This window comes from Capra hircus, chromosome 8, assembly GCF_001704415.2.
Source record: "Capra hircus breed San Clemente chromosome 8, ASM170441v1, whole genome shotgun sequence".
In the NCBI taxonomy this organism is placed as follows: domain Eukaryota; kingdom Metazoa; phylum Chordata; class Mammalia; order Artiodactyla; family Bovidae; genus Capra; species Capra hircus.
In genome coordinates this window covers 86759185-86774974 of record NC_030815.1, presented here as the reverse complement: position 1 = coordinate 86774974, position 15790 = coordinate 86759185, and the positions used below count along the sequence as shown (strand labels likewise).

The window sequence follows — 15790 nt, the reverse complement described above, 5'->3', positions numbered from 1 at the left end:
GCATTCTTCGGCACTCTCCGATTATTTTCAACTAATTACATATTACTCCTTGTCTATAAAATGAGAGAACATGATTGAAGAATTAGCCATGTACAACATGGCTTCTTCAGACACATTTCCACTCTGTGGCAGGTATTTCCATTACTTCATTTCCAGCACAGGAATTATGCGTCATGGAAGATGATTATCCATACATGAACTACTTTGAAAAGTTCCTTATGTGTTTTGATTTCTTTTGCAGAGTTGTGAAAACAGTGGCTGTGAAAATCCTGAAAAATGAGGCCAATGACCCTGCTCTTAAGGATGAGTTATTAGCAGAAGCGAATGTCATGCAGCAGCTTGACAACCCTTACATTGTGCGCATGATAGGGATATGTGAAGCTGAGTCCTGGATGCTGGTCATGGAGATGGCAGAACTTGGTCCACTCAACAAATATTTACAACAGAACAGGTATCCTTAGGTGCCCCAGCAGCTCTTATGTGAGGGGCAGGGCCTGCCTGCCCAGTGCACATCATAGCCTGATTTCTTCCAGAACCCTTGTCTCCTCCGGTGCCTTCCAAGAGTTGGCCCACACTCAGGGACCTTGAGTGGGGAGGTTTGAAAGCTGTAGTCTTTGGATCAAGTGTTCTTTACCCCTTAATGTATAAAGAAAAACTCTAATTCAACAATTTGGTCTCCTTTGCTCATGTCATACTGGCCTGGTGATAAAGTCAGCCCTAGACTATCTTAGCAAGCATTCTCCTCTCACCAGGCAGAAAGAATGTGCTCTTTTAAAAGAAACAATTAAATAAACATTTTATATGGGAAAACAGTGATATTTTACATATCTGGCTAACTACTGCATTCCCATAAGTAATTATTTTTGAAAATATCCATTGCTGTTAATTCATGGCAACCATCAATGGAGTAATCATGCTATGCTCATCTCCAGTCATGGTTGAGATAGAGAATCATGAGGAATAAATCATAACAATAGCCACTGATTACTTTATCCCATTTGTACCTATGCTTGTACTTCAGTGGGACTCAAGGTTGTGTTCTTACCTTTTCAATATTGGAATGAGGGTTCTAACTGAACCCTGATTCTCCATGAGCCAGGTCTGACCACCCTGTATACTGCTTTTCATGTAATTCTAGCAGCTGAATACCAGTCACTGCCACTTGTGACTCTTGCTTTAGAAGAATAGGAAATAAGTGGATTCATATTTTCTCTGTGTGAGAAGCATGGTTGGTTGTTCTGAAATGGACTCCTGTTCACTATCATTAATGACATATGTGTGGCTTTCAGGCATGTCAAGGATAAAAACATCATAGAGCTGGTTCATCAGGTGTCTATGGGAATGAAATATTTGGAAGAGTGCAATTTTGTGCACAGAGATCTGGCTGCAAGGAATGTATTGCTGGTTACTCAACATTATGCCAAGATCAGTGATTTTGGACTTTCCAAAGCACTTCGTGCTGATGAAAACTACTACAAGGTACGAACAACTCACCCACCATTGAGAGCAGCTGGTAGTAAAAATCTGAAATGCAAATATATGGTTCTTTATTTTATTTTGGTAAGATTTCAAGAAGCAGTTTCCCTATAGAAAAATAACTGTGTAAGAAATGTTCTTCTTAAGCTTTGATTCTATTGTTAAAAAGATGGAAATACTCTAATATGTCACAACTTGAGATTTACTCCGAATAGTATCTTCCAAACTATGTTCTTTAGAACAATAGGGAATCAAGGTATTAATGATGATTCATCTGGAAAAAACAAGAATATAATTCATTTGTTAAATTACTTTGGAAAATACATATTGGACAGGTTGACTCTAGTAGGATTTTTCAAAGCTCCTCTATGAACCCTCAAATGAAAAAGTAAAAGAAGGGAAAAAAGTAAACAGCCCCATCCTCATATGAACTCAGTCACAGAGTGTATGTAGAGTCTACCCTGACCCACTGGAAAATGTAACAGAGATGAGATAGCAGAAAAGGGTGTCAAGAACATATTCTCAACTCTTCATGTCCCTGGGAATGTCCAACAGTCTCAGAAATAGATGACATACCCTGATGATCTAACTAGTGAATGGCAGGGTGAGAGTTGTGAACTTTCCCTGAGTGCTGCACCACAAAGTGGCTGGAGAAAACACCTAAGCGACCACATACACCCACTCATGCTTTCTCTGAGTGGGTATGGCAGATGGTGATGGATAGCAGATCTCAGTCAGCGAAGGGTCAGCGCAAAGGCTGAGCAACAGAAGCAGAGCCCCCATCACAGCTCCTCACTCCATTCTTCATAGACAAGCTGGCCCCAGAGAAGCCACTTCAGAAATGAGCCAGAATGTGTGAAGCATCAAATGATCCTTTTGATGGGACTGCTAGGAGATGGAGCAAAAGAAACAATGGCCTTCAAATAATAACCACACATACACACCAGAAAAAAAATAGATTTTAAAGTTAGAGACACTTTGGAACATGCACTTCATGATAAGTAGGAAGAAAGAAATACAGACTATCTAAAGCAAGGGCTTAAAGAGGAGACGGAGAAGTTGAGATAACAAATGGTCCCAAAACTTGTTGCATTAAAACAACACCAAGCACTTACTCACAGTTCTGCGGTGTGGGCAGGGCTTGGTGGAAATGGTGCATCTCTGCTCCATACAGTGTCATGGGGGTGGTTCCAAGCGCTCTGCTCACTCACACCACTAATGACTCATTTGACATGGGCCATGATCTGGGACTTTCACTGGTCTGTATCCATTTAACAATAACTTGTCTACATGTGGCCTCTCCATCTACCCCTGGGCTTCCTCACAGCATGGTGACTGTGTCCTGAGTCCAAGTTACTCAAGAGGCAGGAAGTAGAGATTGTCACACTCCTAACTTCAGGGCCTAGAAACTGGCTTACAGTCTTGTCCACTTATTCTGCTGGTCAGAGCAACCCCAAATCACCCATATTCAAGGCAGAAGGGAGGAATATCAAAGAACATGAGGGTCAATTTTTTCAACTGCCACAGATATTAAACAGCATATTTTGAAAAGGGAACAAGCAGATCTCTAAAAATCTATAAAGAAGGGAAGAAAATATAGAAGACAGTGTAGAAATAAAAGGCAAAGGATCAGGAACAAGACAGTGGGGTAGGAGATCCAGATTCTGTCCTCCAAAAATGATCAATGGTCAGGTAGCTATCCATGAATAAAACAGCTTTGAGAGAACTCTTGTTCATTCACTCAGTTATGTCTGACTCTTTGCAACTCCATGGACTACAGCATGCCAGGCTTCCCTGTCCTTCACTATCTCGCAGAGCTCCAGAGAGAACTCTGGAGTCCACTTAAAAAGCTTTAGCAACACAGCAGAATGAAAACCATGAGAATAACTGCACTAAAAGGAAAGAACAATAACTTCATTTTTCCTGCATCATCCCATCCTTCAGGTCAGTACCACTCAGTGCCAGGCGAGAACGCAGCTAGAAAGAGTTCTCTTCACCAGGAAAGGAAAGCCTCAAGAATTTCAGACCCCTATCTCTGCTTCAAGAGCCCCTGACCCCTTCCTCCTCTCCTCAGGGACCCCAGACTTCTTATCAACCTGCCTAGGAATTGATTCTCTCAGGACTTCCCCGGGGGTCCAGTGGTTAAGAATCCACCTTCCAATACCGGGAACATGGGTTCAATCCCTGGTCAGAGAACTAAGATCCCTCATACTTCAGGGTAGCTAAGCCTATGCACCACAGCTTGCACACCACAACAAAGGCTCAACACAACCAAAACACTGTTTTAAAGAAAGGAATGAGGAAAGCCTATGGGACTCACGGGACACCATAAAGCGAAATGAGTTATGTATTATTGAAGTCCAAGAAGAGAGAATGAAATGGCAGAAAGCTTGTTTTAGAAATAATGACTGAGACTTCCCAAATCTGTGATTTGGGCATCCAAGTCCATGAAGCTCATAGGTCCCAGATAAATTCAGTTGAAATAGATCTTCTCCAAGACACACAATAATAAAACTGTCAAAAATCAGAAAAAGAATTGTAAAAGCAGCAAGAGAAAAAAAATTTTGTCACTTACAAGAGGGCTCCCCCTAAGGCTACCAACAGATTTCTCAGCACACATCGGTAAGCCAGAAGAGAGTGGAATGATACAGTCAATGTACTGAAAGAAAAAAAAAATGCCAACCAAGAATACTATATATCCCAAAGAACGCTTTATGTCCTTCAGAAATGAAGATGTGATAAAGACTTTCCCAGCCAAAAAAGCTGGAGGAATATATTACCACTAGACCTATGTTATAAGAAATTCTGAATTCTTCAAGCTAAAATAAAAAGAAGCTAATTAATAACATTAAAAATATGAAAATATAAAGCATACTGATAAAGATAAGTATATAATCAAATTTAGCATTCCCCATTACTATAATATGGTGTTGTGTTAATCACTTAATGCTGGCATAAGGGCTAAAGGACAAAAGTATTAAAAATAGCTATGGCTGCAATAATTTATTAATGGATATATGATATAAAAAGACTTTAATTGTGATATCAAAAACATAGCCTATATGAGGAAGAGTGAAACGGTAAGAGTATTTTCATACAATCAAAGTTAAGTTGTTATCACCTTAAAATAGATTTATATGTGTAAGATATTTATGTAAGCCTTAGGGTAACCACAAGGAAAAAACTTGCAGTAGATGTATAAAAGATAGAGCAAAAGAAACTATACCACTATGGAAAATCATCAAATCACAAAGGAAGACAAGAGAGGAAGAAATGAACACAGGAAATCTAAAATATCCAGAAAACAATAATATGATATTAGTAAATCTTCACCCATGAATAACATGAATAATTGCTGTAATTGTAAATGGATTAAATCTGTCAATCAAAAACCATAGAGTGACTAAAAGGACAAAAAAAAAAAAAAAAAACCAGCTAATATGCTGCCTACAAGAGACTCATTTCAACTTTAAGGACACACAAAATCTTCAAGTGAAGAGATGAAAAAATATATCCCTTACAAATGGAAACCAAAAAGTAGCAAATGTACCTAGGTTTATATCATACAAAATAGACTTCAATCTAAAAACCTTAGCCAGAGACAAAGGAGGTCAGTCATCATATGATGATAAATGGGTCAATTCATAAAGAAGATATAATAATTGTAAATATACATGCCCCAACATTGGAGAACCTAAATATATTAAGAAAATGCTAACATATATGAAGGGAGAAATAGATAACAATATAATAATTGTGGGAGTTTTCAATACCCCACTTTTAACAATAGATAGGTCATACAAACAGAAAGTCAGTAAGGAAACATTGGACTTGACCTATACTTTAGACCAAATCGACCTAACAGAATTCATAAGAGAATTCTATCAAACATATTAAGAAGAATTAATGCCCAAAATAGAAGAGGAGGAAATACTCTCAAATTCATTTTACACGGCCAATGTTATCCTGATACGAAAGCCAGATACAAGGAAAGAAAACTATAGACCAATATCCCTGATGAACTTAGATGCAAAAATTCTCAACAAAATACTAGCAAACTTAGCAACACGTTACAAAGATCACACATCAAGGTCAAGTGGGATTTATTTTTGAATGCAAGGCTAGTCCAGTATATGCAAATCAGTAAATGTGATACCCCATATTAATAGAATGAAAGATAAAAATCATATGGTCATCTCATTAGATGCATAAAAGGCATTTGACACAATCCACATCATTTCATGATAAACAGTCTCATAAAGGTTGGTATAAAAGGAACATACCTCAACACAATAAGGGCATGTATGCAAGCCCACAACTGATGTCAAACTCAGTGGAGAATGGTTGAAAGCTTTTTTTCTAAGATCAGGAATAAGATGAGTGCTTATTAAACAGTACTGGAAGTCCTAGCAAGAGCAATTAGGGGAAAAAAGGGCTTATGTATCAAAGTTTCCTCAAGTTAAAAAAAGAAATAAAAGACATCCATACCTGAAAGGTAGAATAAAGTTGTCTTTATTTACAGATGACATAATCTTATACAGTTGACCCTTGAACAACACAGATTTGGATTGTGCAGGTCTGCTTACACATGGATTTCTTTCACTAAGTACGTACTATAGCACTACATATTTCACTATTGGTTGAATCCATAGATGCAGAACCATGAAGATGCAGAGCCAACTGTAAGGTTATACATGGATTTTTGAGTATATGAAGTGATGGCACCCTGAACCTCCACACTGTTTAACCTCCACATTGTATATAGAAAACCAAAGACTGCATCAAAAAGCTGTGAAAACAAATAAACAAATTCAGTAAAATAGCAAAACACAAAATCAACATACAAAAATCAATTGTATGTCTATACACTAACAGTGAACTATCTGAAGAAGACATGAAGGAAAAACTTTCATTTACAATTGCATAATAATAGATATTTAGGAATAAATTTAGCCAAGAAAGTTAAAAGATCTGCAGACTGAAAATAAGACATTGATGAAAAATTGAAGAATACACAAATAAATGGAAAGATATCCTGTGTTCATGGATACAAAGAGTTAATATTGTTAAAATTACCATGCTACACAAAGCCATCCTCAGATTCAATACAAATCCCTACAAGAATTCCATTTTCACAAAAATAGAAGAAATAATCCTAAAACTCATATGGAACCCCCAAAGACCCTGAATAGACAAAGCAATCCTCCAAAATAATGAAGCTGGATGCATTATGCTTCCTGACTTCAAACTATACTATGAAACTATAGTAAACAAAACAGTGTGGTACTGACATAAAAACAAACATGAAAACCAATAGAACAGAAGAAAGAGCCCATAAACCTATGCATATATAGTCAAGTAATATTTGATAAGGGAGTCAAGGATATCCAGTGGGGGAAAATACTCTTCAAAAACTGGATGTTCACATTCAAAAGAATGAAATTGGACCCCTGGACTATAACACTCACAAAAACTAACTCAAAGTGGATTAATGAATTTAAATGTAAGACTTGAAACTATAAAACTCCTAGAAGAAAACATATGGAAAAAGCTCCTCAGCATTGGTCTTGGCAATGATTTTTTTTTTTTTGGATGTGACATCCAAAGTACAAGCAACAAAAGCAGAAAGCAACAAGCAGGACTACATCAAACTAAAAAGTTTTCTGTATAGCAAAAGAAACAATCAACAGAATTAAAGATCGGCCTAGAGAATGAGAGAAAATATTTGAAAAACCATCTATCTGATAATTGGTAATTATCAAAAATATATAAGGAACTCATACAACTCAATACAACTCAGTAGCAAAAAATCCAAATAATCCGATTTTTAAATAGGCAAAGGACCAGAATGGAAAGATTCTATTTTTCCTATATTTCTATAATAAAAGAAGACATACAAATAGCCAACAAGTATCTGTAAGGGTATTCAACATCACTAAGCAACAGAGAAATGCAAATCAGAACCACCATATGTCCCCTCATACCTGTTAAAATGGCTGTCACCAAAAAGATAAGAGGTAGATAATGTTATTGAGGATGTGGAGAAAGAGGAACCCTTGTGCACTATTGGTAAGACTATAAATTTGGACAGTCACTATGGAAAGCAATGCAGAGTTTCCTCAAAAAATAAAAACGGAACTACTGTTATCATTCAGCAGTCCCACTTCCAAGTATATATTCAAGACAATGAAATCACTATCTGGTAAAGATAGCTCTCATGTTCATTGCGGCATTATTCACAATGGCCAAGACATAGGAACAATCTAATATCCATCAATAGATGAATGGATAAGGAAAATGTGATGTGTGTGTGAGTGTGTCCATGTGTGTGTATGTGTGTGTTGGCTTAAAACTATAGACAAATACCTGGGGAATATCCAGCCATAGAAAAGGAGGAAATCCTGCCATTTGAAACAACATCAACGTCCCTTGGGGGCTTTCCTAGTAGCTCAGCTGGTAAAGAATCCACCTGCAATGCAGGAGACTCTGGTTTAATTCCTGGGTTGGGAAGATCCCCTGGAGAAGGATAGGCTACCCAGTCCAGTATTCTTGGGCTTCCCTGGTGGCTCAGATGGTAAAAAATCTATCTGCAATGAACCCAGGGAGACCTGAGTTCAATCCCTGGATTGGGAAGATCTCCTGGAGGAGGGCATGGCAACCCACTCCAGTATCCTTGCCTGGAGAATACTCATGGACAGAGGAGCCTAACTAGCTAAAGTCCATGGAGTTGCAAAGAGTCAGACACACCCGAGCGGCTAAGCACAGCAGAGCACAGCACACAGACATACCTTGAGGACATTACACTAAGTGAAACAAGTCAGCGAAAGATAAATGCTATATGACCTCACTTACATGGTAGAATCTAAAAAATGCTAAAGTCATAGAAACAGAGAGTAGATTGTGGTTGCCAGGAGCTGGGAGGTGGGGGAAATGAGAAGATGTTGGTCAAAGGGCACAAACTTCTAGTTATAAAATCAATTCTAGGGCTCTAACCTACAGTATGGAGCCTAGAGTTAAGAGTACTACATTGTGTGTGCTCATACTCAGTTGTGTCCAACTCTTTGTGACCCCATGGACTGTAGCCCACCAGGCTCCTCTGTCCATGGGGTTCTCTAGCCAAGAATACTGGAATGGGTTGCCATTTCCTTCAGAGGATCTTCCTGATCCAGGAATAGAACCCACATCACCTGGGTCTCCTGCATTGGCAACTGGATTCTTTACCACTAAGCCACCTGGAAAGTCCACTACATTGTAAGCTTGGAAGTTACTAAGAAAGTAGATCTTAAACATTCTCACCATTTCAACAACAAATAATATGGTAATCTTGTCAGGTGAAGGGTGTGTTAACAAATCTTATTGTTGTAAATATTTTGCAGTATATACACGTCTCAGTCATCAAACTGTATCCAAAAAAAGCCATGTTAGAAGCAGTCGAAAGAAACTGAACACACGTGAAAAGATGGGAACATGATGAATTTCTTTAAGAAAACAAAGTGAAATGAAAAACTTTAAAAAGTTAAGAAAGATTAAAGAGAGATGATAGTGGCAGAAGCAGATTAGCTGGGCTCCTGGAGAACTGTGCATGGCAGGATGGACTTGGGCAGCACCAGGACCGTAAACACAGATGCCCTTTGATCCAGCAACTCCTTGCAAGTACTCCACACACAGGGCAAATACACACTTCAGTAAGGTTCACTCTAGCATGATGTATAAGAGCGAAAATCGGTAAAAAAAAAGCTTAATGACCTCTCAGCAGGAGGCTGGCTAGATGAATCATAGCAGATTTATGGAAAGCATGCAATTAACTCTTCTAAAAGTGACTTCCTTTGCAAGTGCTGACAGAAATATATCTATGACACATGGCTAAGTAGAAAAATTAAAAAGTAAAGTGTAAAAGTATATGCCTGTAGCTTGATTACCTCTCAAAAAAAAACATGTATTACTTATTTATACTCGTATATAGATTTTTCTGGAAGGACTCAAGAAAAATAATCAAACGTGCTGTCTCTGTTGATGAGGACTTGGAGTTTGTAGTGGAAACAGACTCACTTTCCCTCATATTTAGGATTTGTCAAAGTTTTATCTTATAATCAAAATTCAGAATAAACTTGAAATAACATACATGACTAGCTTGTTCAAAAAAATCTGAAATCAAAATCTAAAAATAATACATAAAATGAATGAGACAGAAGTATAAGCAATGTGCCATTTAAAGAAGTGTGCTGGCAGCTATGATCTCAGATTAAAATCCCTGAGCTGTCCCCCTCTGGCCACCATAGGGCAGCTGGCCTCCCTCTGTCCACCTAAGAGATGCCACCAGGGTTATAGTGACTTCCAGGGGAGGTAGTAAGACTTATCCATGTCACACTGAACCTCATGTCCCTCAGAATGGGTTTTTCTGGGCAAAATTTTTATCTTTTTACCACCACTTGCTTTTTTAAATTAGAAAGTTTGCAACTTTGTTTTAAATGATACTAGGAAACCATCTCCCCCAAAATAATCAGGGCTGACTTAAAACTGTGGACAAATGTACAATAATAGTTAAATATATTGTAAACAGCCCAGTATTTCTTGAAACAAAACCATTAAGTAATACTCAGGCCTGACTTTTGCATTGTCATGCCAAACTCCAAGAAGCTGTGAGCAACCGAAGAGGTAAGAGAAAGGGACTTAGAGGATACAAAAACTTCAGTCTGAATCTTAAACATGCATATTTAAATCTTAAAAATTTAAGATTTAATCATATTTTAAGATTCAGACAATATATATACATAGGCATTTTGTGAGTCGTGATTTTATTGATTTTTAAAATTGCAGTAAATATATACCTAACGTCTGGAGGAAGAAATGGCAACCTACTTCAGTATCCTTGCCTGGAGAATCCCATGGACAGAGAAGCCTGGCAGGTTACAGTCCAAGGGGTACAAAGACTCAGACACAACTGAAGCAACTTAGCACGAGATACATAACATAAACTTTACCATCTTAACCATTTCAAGAGTACAGTTCAGTAATGTTCATTCACGTTGCTCACAACTAGTCTCCAGAATTCTTTTCATCTTCCCAAACTGAAACTCGGTACCCATTAAACAGCTGCTCTCCATCTCTCCCCCTCCTCTGGTCCCAGGCAACAGTTATTCTCCTTGCTGTCTCTGTGACTCCACAGAGGTCTCAGTTGTGTGGAATCGTATATTAGTCCTTTAGTGACTTGACCAGCTTAATTTCACTGAGCATAATAAAAGGCAACTGCATGGTTCATCTGTGTCATGCATCTATCAGAACCCCCTTCCTTCTTAAATGTGCATCCACTATGTCAATACACGCATTTTGTGTATCTGTTTATTTGTCAATGGACACTTGGGGAGCTCACACCTTTGGTTGTTGTGAATAGTGCTGCTATGAACAGACATGGTGTCCATCATTTTATCCTTAATGGAACATCTCCATTTGCCTCGTTTTCAGGCCCAGACCCATGGAAAGTGGCCTGTGAAGTGGTATGCTCCGGAATGCATCAACTACTACAAGTTCTCCAGCAAAAGTGATGTTTGGAGCTTCGGAGTGTTAATGTGGGAAGCGTTTTCCTATGGGCAGAAGCCATATCGGGTGAGTTACTTGTGCTCCATTTCCTAATTATCAGGCCATCAGAACAGATAAGCACCAGATTATCCTTACAGGACCCTGAAAAACTTCAAATTTGGTCACCCTTCCTGAGTCTGTATCTTTTGAGAGTACAGAGTTGATATGATCTCAGTTTATTCTAAATTGAAAGAAATATTTGAAACTATCTGGACAATATGTGGGTTTTTTTTCATTGTGTATTATACACATAAATATGCATTCATATGTCAACAAAAATTCGGTTAACTATCGAGATCAGAAGGAAAAAAGGGAATTTTATTTGAGCCAAACTGAGGCTCATAACCCAGGAAGCAAATTCTTAGAAGGCATTGAGAGTTATTCTACCTGTTAAAAGTCGAAGGCACAGTCTTAGAGACAAGATCTTTTGAGACAAAAGATTATACATCAAAATGACATACTCGTTCACTAAGGATAAACAGTCCAGGTAAGCATGTACAGAGGGAGCAGCGAGTCAGCACAACCCCCTCAGAGCTAAGAAAGAGCACTATTTTTTAAAGAAGTGACATTGCCAGTGTCAGAAGAGAGAAAGAAAATTGATCTGTGTGGTCAAGCAGGTACTCCTGTCTTTGAGGAGCTCGGGTTAATGTGTAGTGCAGATACACGCTGCCCATTAGTGAGGGAGAGAGGAGGTCAAAACACACAGAGAGGATTTTATATTTAATTTTTTTGTCCTGCCTTAAAATACAAATTTTACTTAAACATTTACCCAAATCGACATTCATTAGAGTTGAAAGAAAAATAATGGCTATTCTCATTTGCAAATGTGCAGTCCAGTAATCTTCTCTAAGATTTTTTTTTTTTCACATCAAAATATATATACAGAAAAGTGCACAAATCCTAGGCTACGGCTAGATGGAATTTCATAACTGGGACCTGCCCATGAAGCCAGCCCCTCAAAGCAGAAACAGAAGCTCCCTTTTCCCCCTACATGCACAAGACTTACCCCAAGGGTCACCCCACCTGATTCCTGGCATCATAGGTTAGGTGCTTCTGTTTCTTGCACTTTATATAATTGAAGTCACACAGTATCTACTCTTTCGTCTCTTTTCAGGGATGGGTTCTATTTGTTTTGTTTTGCTGAATGCTGTGCTTGGTTTTGCATGGTTTAGGGAATGAAAGGCAGTGAAGTTTCTGCTATGCTGGAGAAAGGAGAGAGGATGGGGTGCCCACCAGGGTGTCCGAGAGAGATGTACGAGCTGATGACCCTGTGCTGGACCTATGAGTGAGTACCTAGCCCTTCCTGCCATGTAGCCCGATCCTCTGGAGGCAGATGGAATTGCCAAGCACTAATAAGGAGCATAAATGCTATCTTTTCATGAATCAGGGATCGGCTCCCTTCTAAACAAACAATCGGGGACAGGTCTTGCTTCCTGGACCATACACTTCTGTTCTTTAGTCTAAAGAGTATAAATTACTCTAATTCCAGGTATGAAAATTTAAATGTAGATGATATCAGTCAGGGTTAAGGGGTGTTCAAAATAAAAAACAAATGTTCTTAAGTGTCTGGTCTGGGGATGCATGCCATGTTTGGTAAGAGAAGATGATGGAAGTACTTAGAGAGATGTCATACTGTCCTAATTCCTGATCACCTGTCAGCCTGAGGCATGATCACGGATGGATTGGTTCAGGTTGCACTCCCCAAAAGTGACTCAGAACTTGAAACAGTGGCCCTAGAGTCTGCCCCAGTGGCCTGCCAGGTAGAGCACATGTGACATTGTAGGCAGGTGATATGCAGGGGAGCTCAGCTGACAAGGGAAATGCATTGCCCCCGAGAATAAGGGACATGGCCTTTGACCTTGCCTGGGTTTGGCTGCCTGGATGTGTATTGTGGAGAAACCCAGGGCCAGGGTCTCCGTCCCTCTGACACTAAAGTGTGCTGCAGAACCTTTGTAGCTTGGAAAAGATGCAGGTCTGTAATCAAGAGGAACTCATATATCTGCCAATAGATTTAATATTTTGAGGATCAGGTTTCTTCTCAGGTATGACATCTGATGCTGCAGAAGCATCTCCAAGATGATGGATATTCTAAGTGCTTTCAGATGCAACCTGGAATTCTGCAACATCCCAGGAAGCATCTTCCGTGACTGTAGCTGGGAATGGAAGTTAAGAATCTCTTTATTATCTAAAAGTGACCTGGGGTGAGCCAAGGGAAAGAGCAACTTTCCTCATGCTGCTGCGGCTGCTAAGTCGCTTCAGTCGTTTTCGACTCTGTGCGACCCCATAGACGGCAGCCCACCAGGGTCCCCCGTCCCTGGGATTCTCCAGGCAAGAACACTGGAGTGGGTTGCCATTTCCTTCTCCAATGCATGAAAGTGAAAAGTGAAAGTGAAGTCGCTCAGTCGTGTCCGACTTCGCAACCCCATGGACTGCAGCCTACCAGGCTCCTCTGTTCATGGGATTTTCCAGGCAAGAGTACTGGAGTGGGTTGCCGTTGCCTTCTCCGACTTTCCTCATGGAAGTTAACAATTCTGGGCTGGGCGAACAGGAAACAAATAAACTAAGCACTTAAACACATGATTACATATTGTGATGGTGCCATAGAGCAAACCACAGGGATCTTTGAGTGAGAGTAGAGAATTTCAATCCCTGGGTGGGGAAGATCCCCTGGAGGAGGAAACAGCAACCCACTCCAATATTCTTGCCTGGAGAATTCTGTTGACAGAGGAACCTGGAGGGTTACAGGCACACAGAGCTGGACACTATTCCAGCTGGTAGTAGTCAGACCCTCCTACCATAGAGTCGCAAAGGGTCGGACTCTACTAAGCAACTGAGTACAGTACAGCACACGCACAGAGAATTTGCGAGGGGTGGGGATTTTACTTCCATTGACAAGTCCATATTGGCCTCTTTTAGGAAGGAGTGTTCCAACTGAGAACTGCAGGGTGAGGAACTTGAGTGCAGGAAATGAGAAGGAGGCTGCTGGGCACCAGGGTCAGAGCAGCAAAAGCACCCCAGACCCGGGTACACAGAAGTGGGCAGGACACCATCAAGTACACAGGCCTTGGCCACGCTCCTCTGCAGAAGCTCAGAGCTTCCCTGGCTTCCTGGCAGCAGCCTGACCCGTAATGTAAAGGAGAGATTCTATGGGAAACCTGACAGGCGTCTTTGCTGAGGGTCCTTCTATATTCCTATTTCCCCACACTAGTTCGCTTGCCACGTAAGGGGATCCCTGGAGAAAGGATAGGCTACCCAGTCCAGTATTCATGGGCTTCCGTGGTGGCTCAGATGGCAAAGAATCCGCCTGCAATGCAGGAGACCTGGGTTTGATCCCTGAGTCGGGAATATCCCCTGGAGGAGGAAACAGCAATCCACTCCAGTATTCCTGCCTGGAGAATCCCCATGGATAGAGGAGCCTGGCGAGCTATGGTCCATGGGGTCACAGAGTCGGATACAACTGAGTGACTAAGCACGCACACAGTACAGTCTATTTGGTGGATGAAACCCTCACAGTAAGACTCTTAAGGGACTTTTTGTGTATTCGGTCAGAGAACACCCATTTGGCAAAGATGATGAGGTTGTGCTCTTTAGTTGTAGAAGCTTAGTAGCAGGAGGGAAGGTTTCCCTCTCTGTGGACACATTTCCACTTGCGGTTCTGCATCCCAGGCTTGGCCATCACTTCCACTCCTGCACACACCTTGGTGGCTGGAGACACATCTTGGTGGCTGGAGGAAGCTTTTGTCTCTAACCATGACCGCAGATGACATACTTCAAGCAGCTTTATTGCTTGCTCTTGAAAACCATGAGTGCAAATGAAAACCATAATGCAACCATTTATTTTGATGCCATTTGCTAGAACAGCCCATTTTGGTTCTGTTGCAACCACTGCACAGTGAGTGAGTGATTTTTTGTCCCCATGTGTGGTGCCTGGCTATTCTCTCATACCTAGGCTGAACCATGTGAAATTGCAGCTGCTGTTGGTCAAAAAGGTTGAATGTGGACAGTGTATGCAGTTTAACCTCAAGTTCTGTGTCACTTACTGGGTGATTTTACCCACTTGCAATATTGCCAAAAATCTTGCAAAATAAAATAACTTCCAAACAAGGACACATTCTCAGAGTTTTAAGAAATACTTGCTTTCAGCTGATCCTGTTCAGTGTGCCCATGTTAGATGAAACAGAGATGCCTGTAGATGTTTGTTTAGAGGTTGCAGATTGTTAAAGACTTTTACCCGTGGTTTGCATACACCATTGCCTCACCTGCTAACAGTGACAAAAGTAAGAGTTTGCCGCATTAAGGTGTGTAATAGCAGCGTGTTTTCAGAAAATCTAGAGCCATCTACTGGGGCACAACCTTAAATTGTGCCCCCATTTTTTTCTTAAAAAGATTAGGAGCTAAGTGTTTATCCACAGCACACTGATCAACTAAGTATTTTCAGACGCATTCTGTTTTGCTAGATCATAAATAGACCGTCTCTGAAAGTGGGGTTTATAGATCTAAAAGTGGGGTTTAAAGTCACCTGGGTACCCTGTTGTATGCAGGTTGGTTCTGTGGGTCTGGGGTGGGCCTGACACTGTTCCCCAGTAGCTTCTGGTTGTCCTGAGCCCAGAGCAGAGGTGTGCTGTGACCATGGGTTCCTGAGAAAGCCAGCAGAGGGCGCTGTCACTCCACTCGCACTTGGCCTGCAAAGGCCCCAGCTGTGATCAGCGCTTTTTCTCTAGCATTGATAACAAACAGT

The 15790-nt window shown here is 40.4% G+C and overlaps 1 protein-coding gene across 6 annotated transcripts in view; it reads left to right on the top strand.

Annotated features, from left to right (window-relative positions):
- SYK (spleen associated tyrosine kinase) overlaps positions 1-15790 on the top strand; it is a 105062-nt gene that overhangs the window by 86865 nt on the left and 2407 nt on the right. For all 6 annotated transcript variants that reach the window (XM_005684187.3, XM_013966200.2, XM_005684184.3 and 3 more), the window contains 4 exons: positions 242-451; positions 1290-1479; positions 10939-11079; positions 12225-12337. In XM_005684187.3, the coding sequence (XP_005684244.1) occupies positions 242-451; positions 1290-1479; positions 10939-11079; positions 12225-12337 (654 nt within the window). The remainder of the gene's footprint in view (positions 1-241; positions 452-1289; positions 1480-10938; positions 11080-12224; positions 12338-15790) is intronic.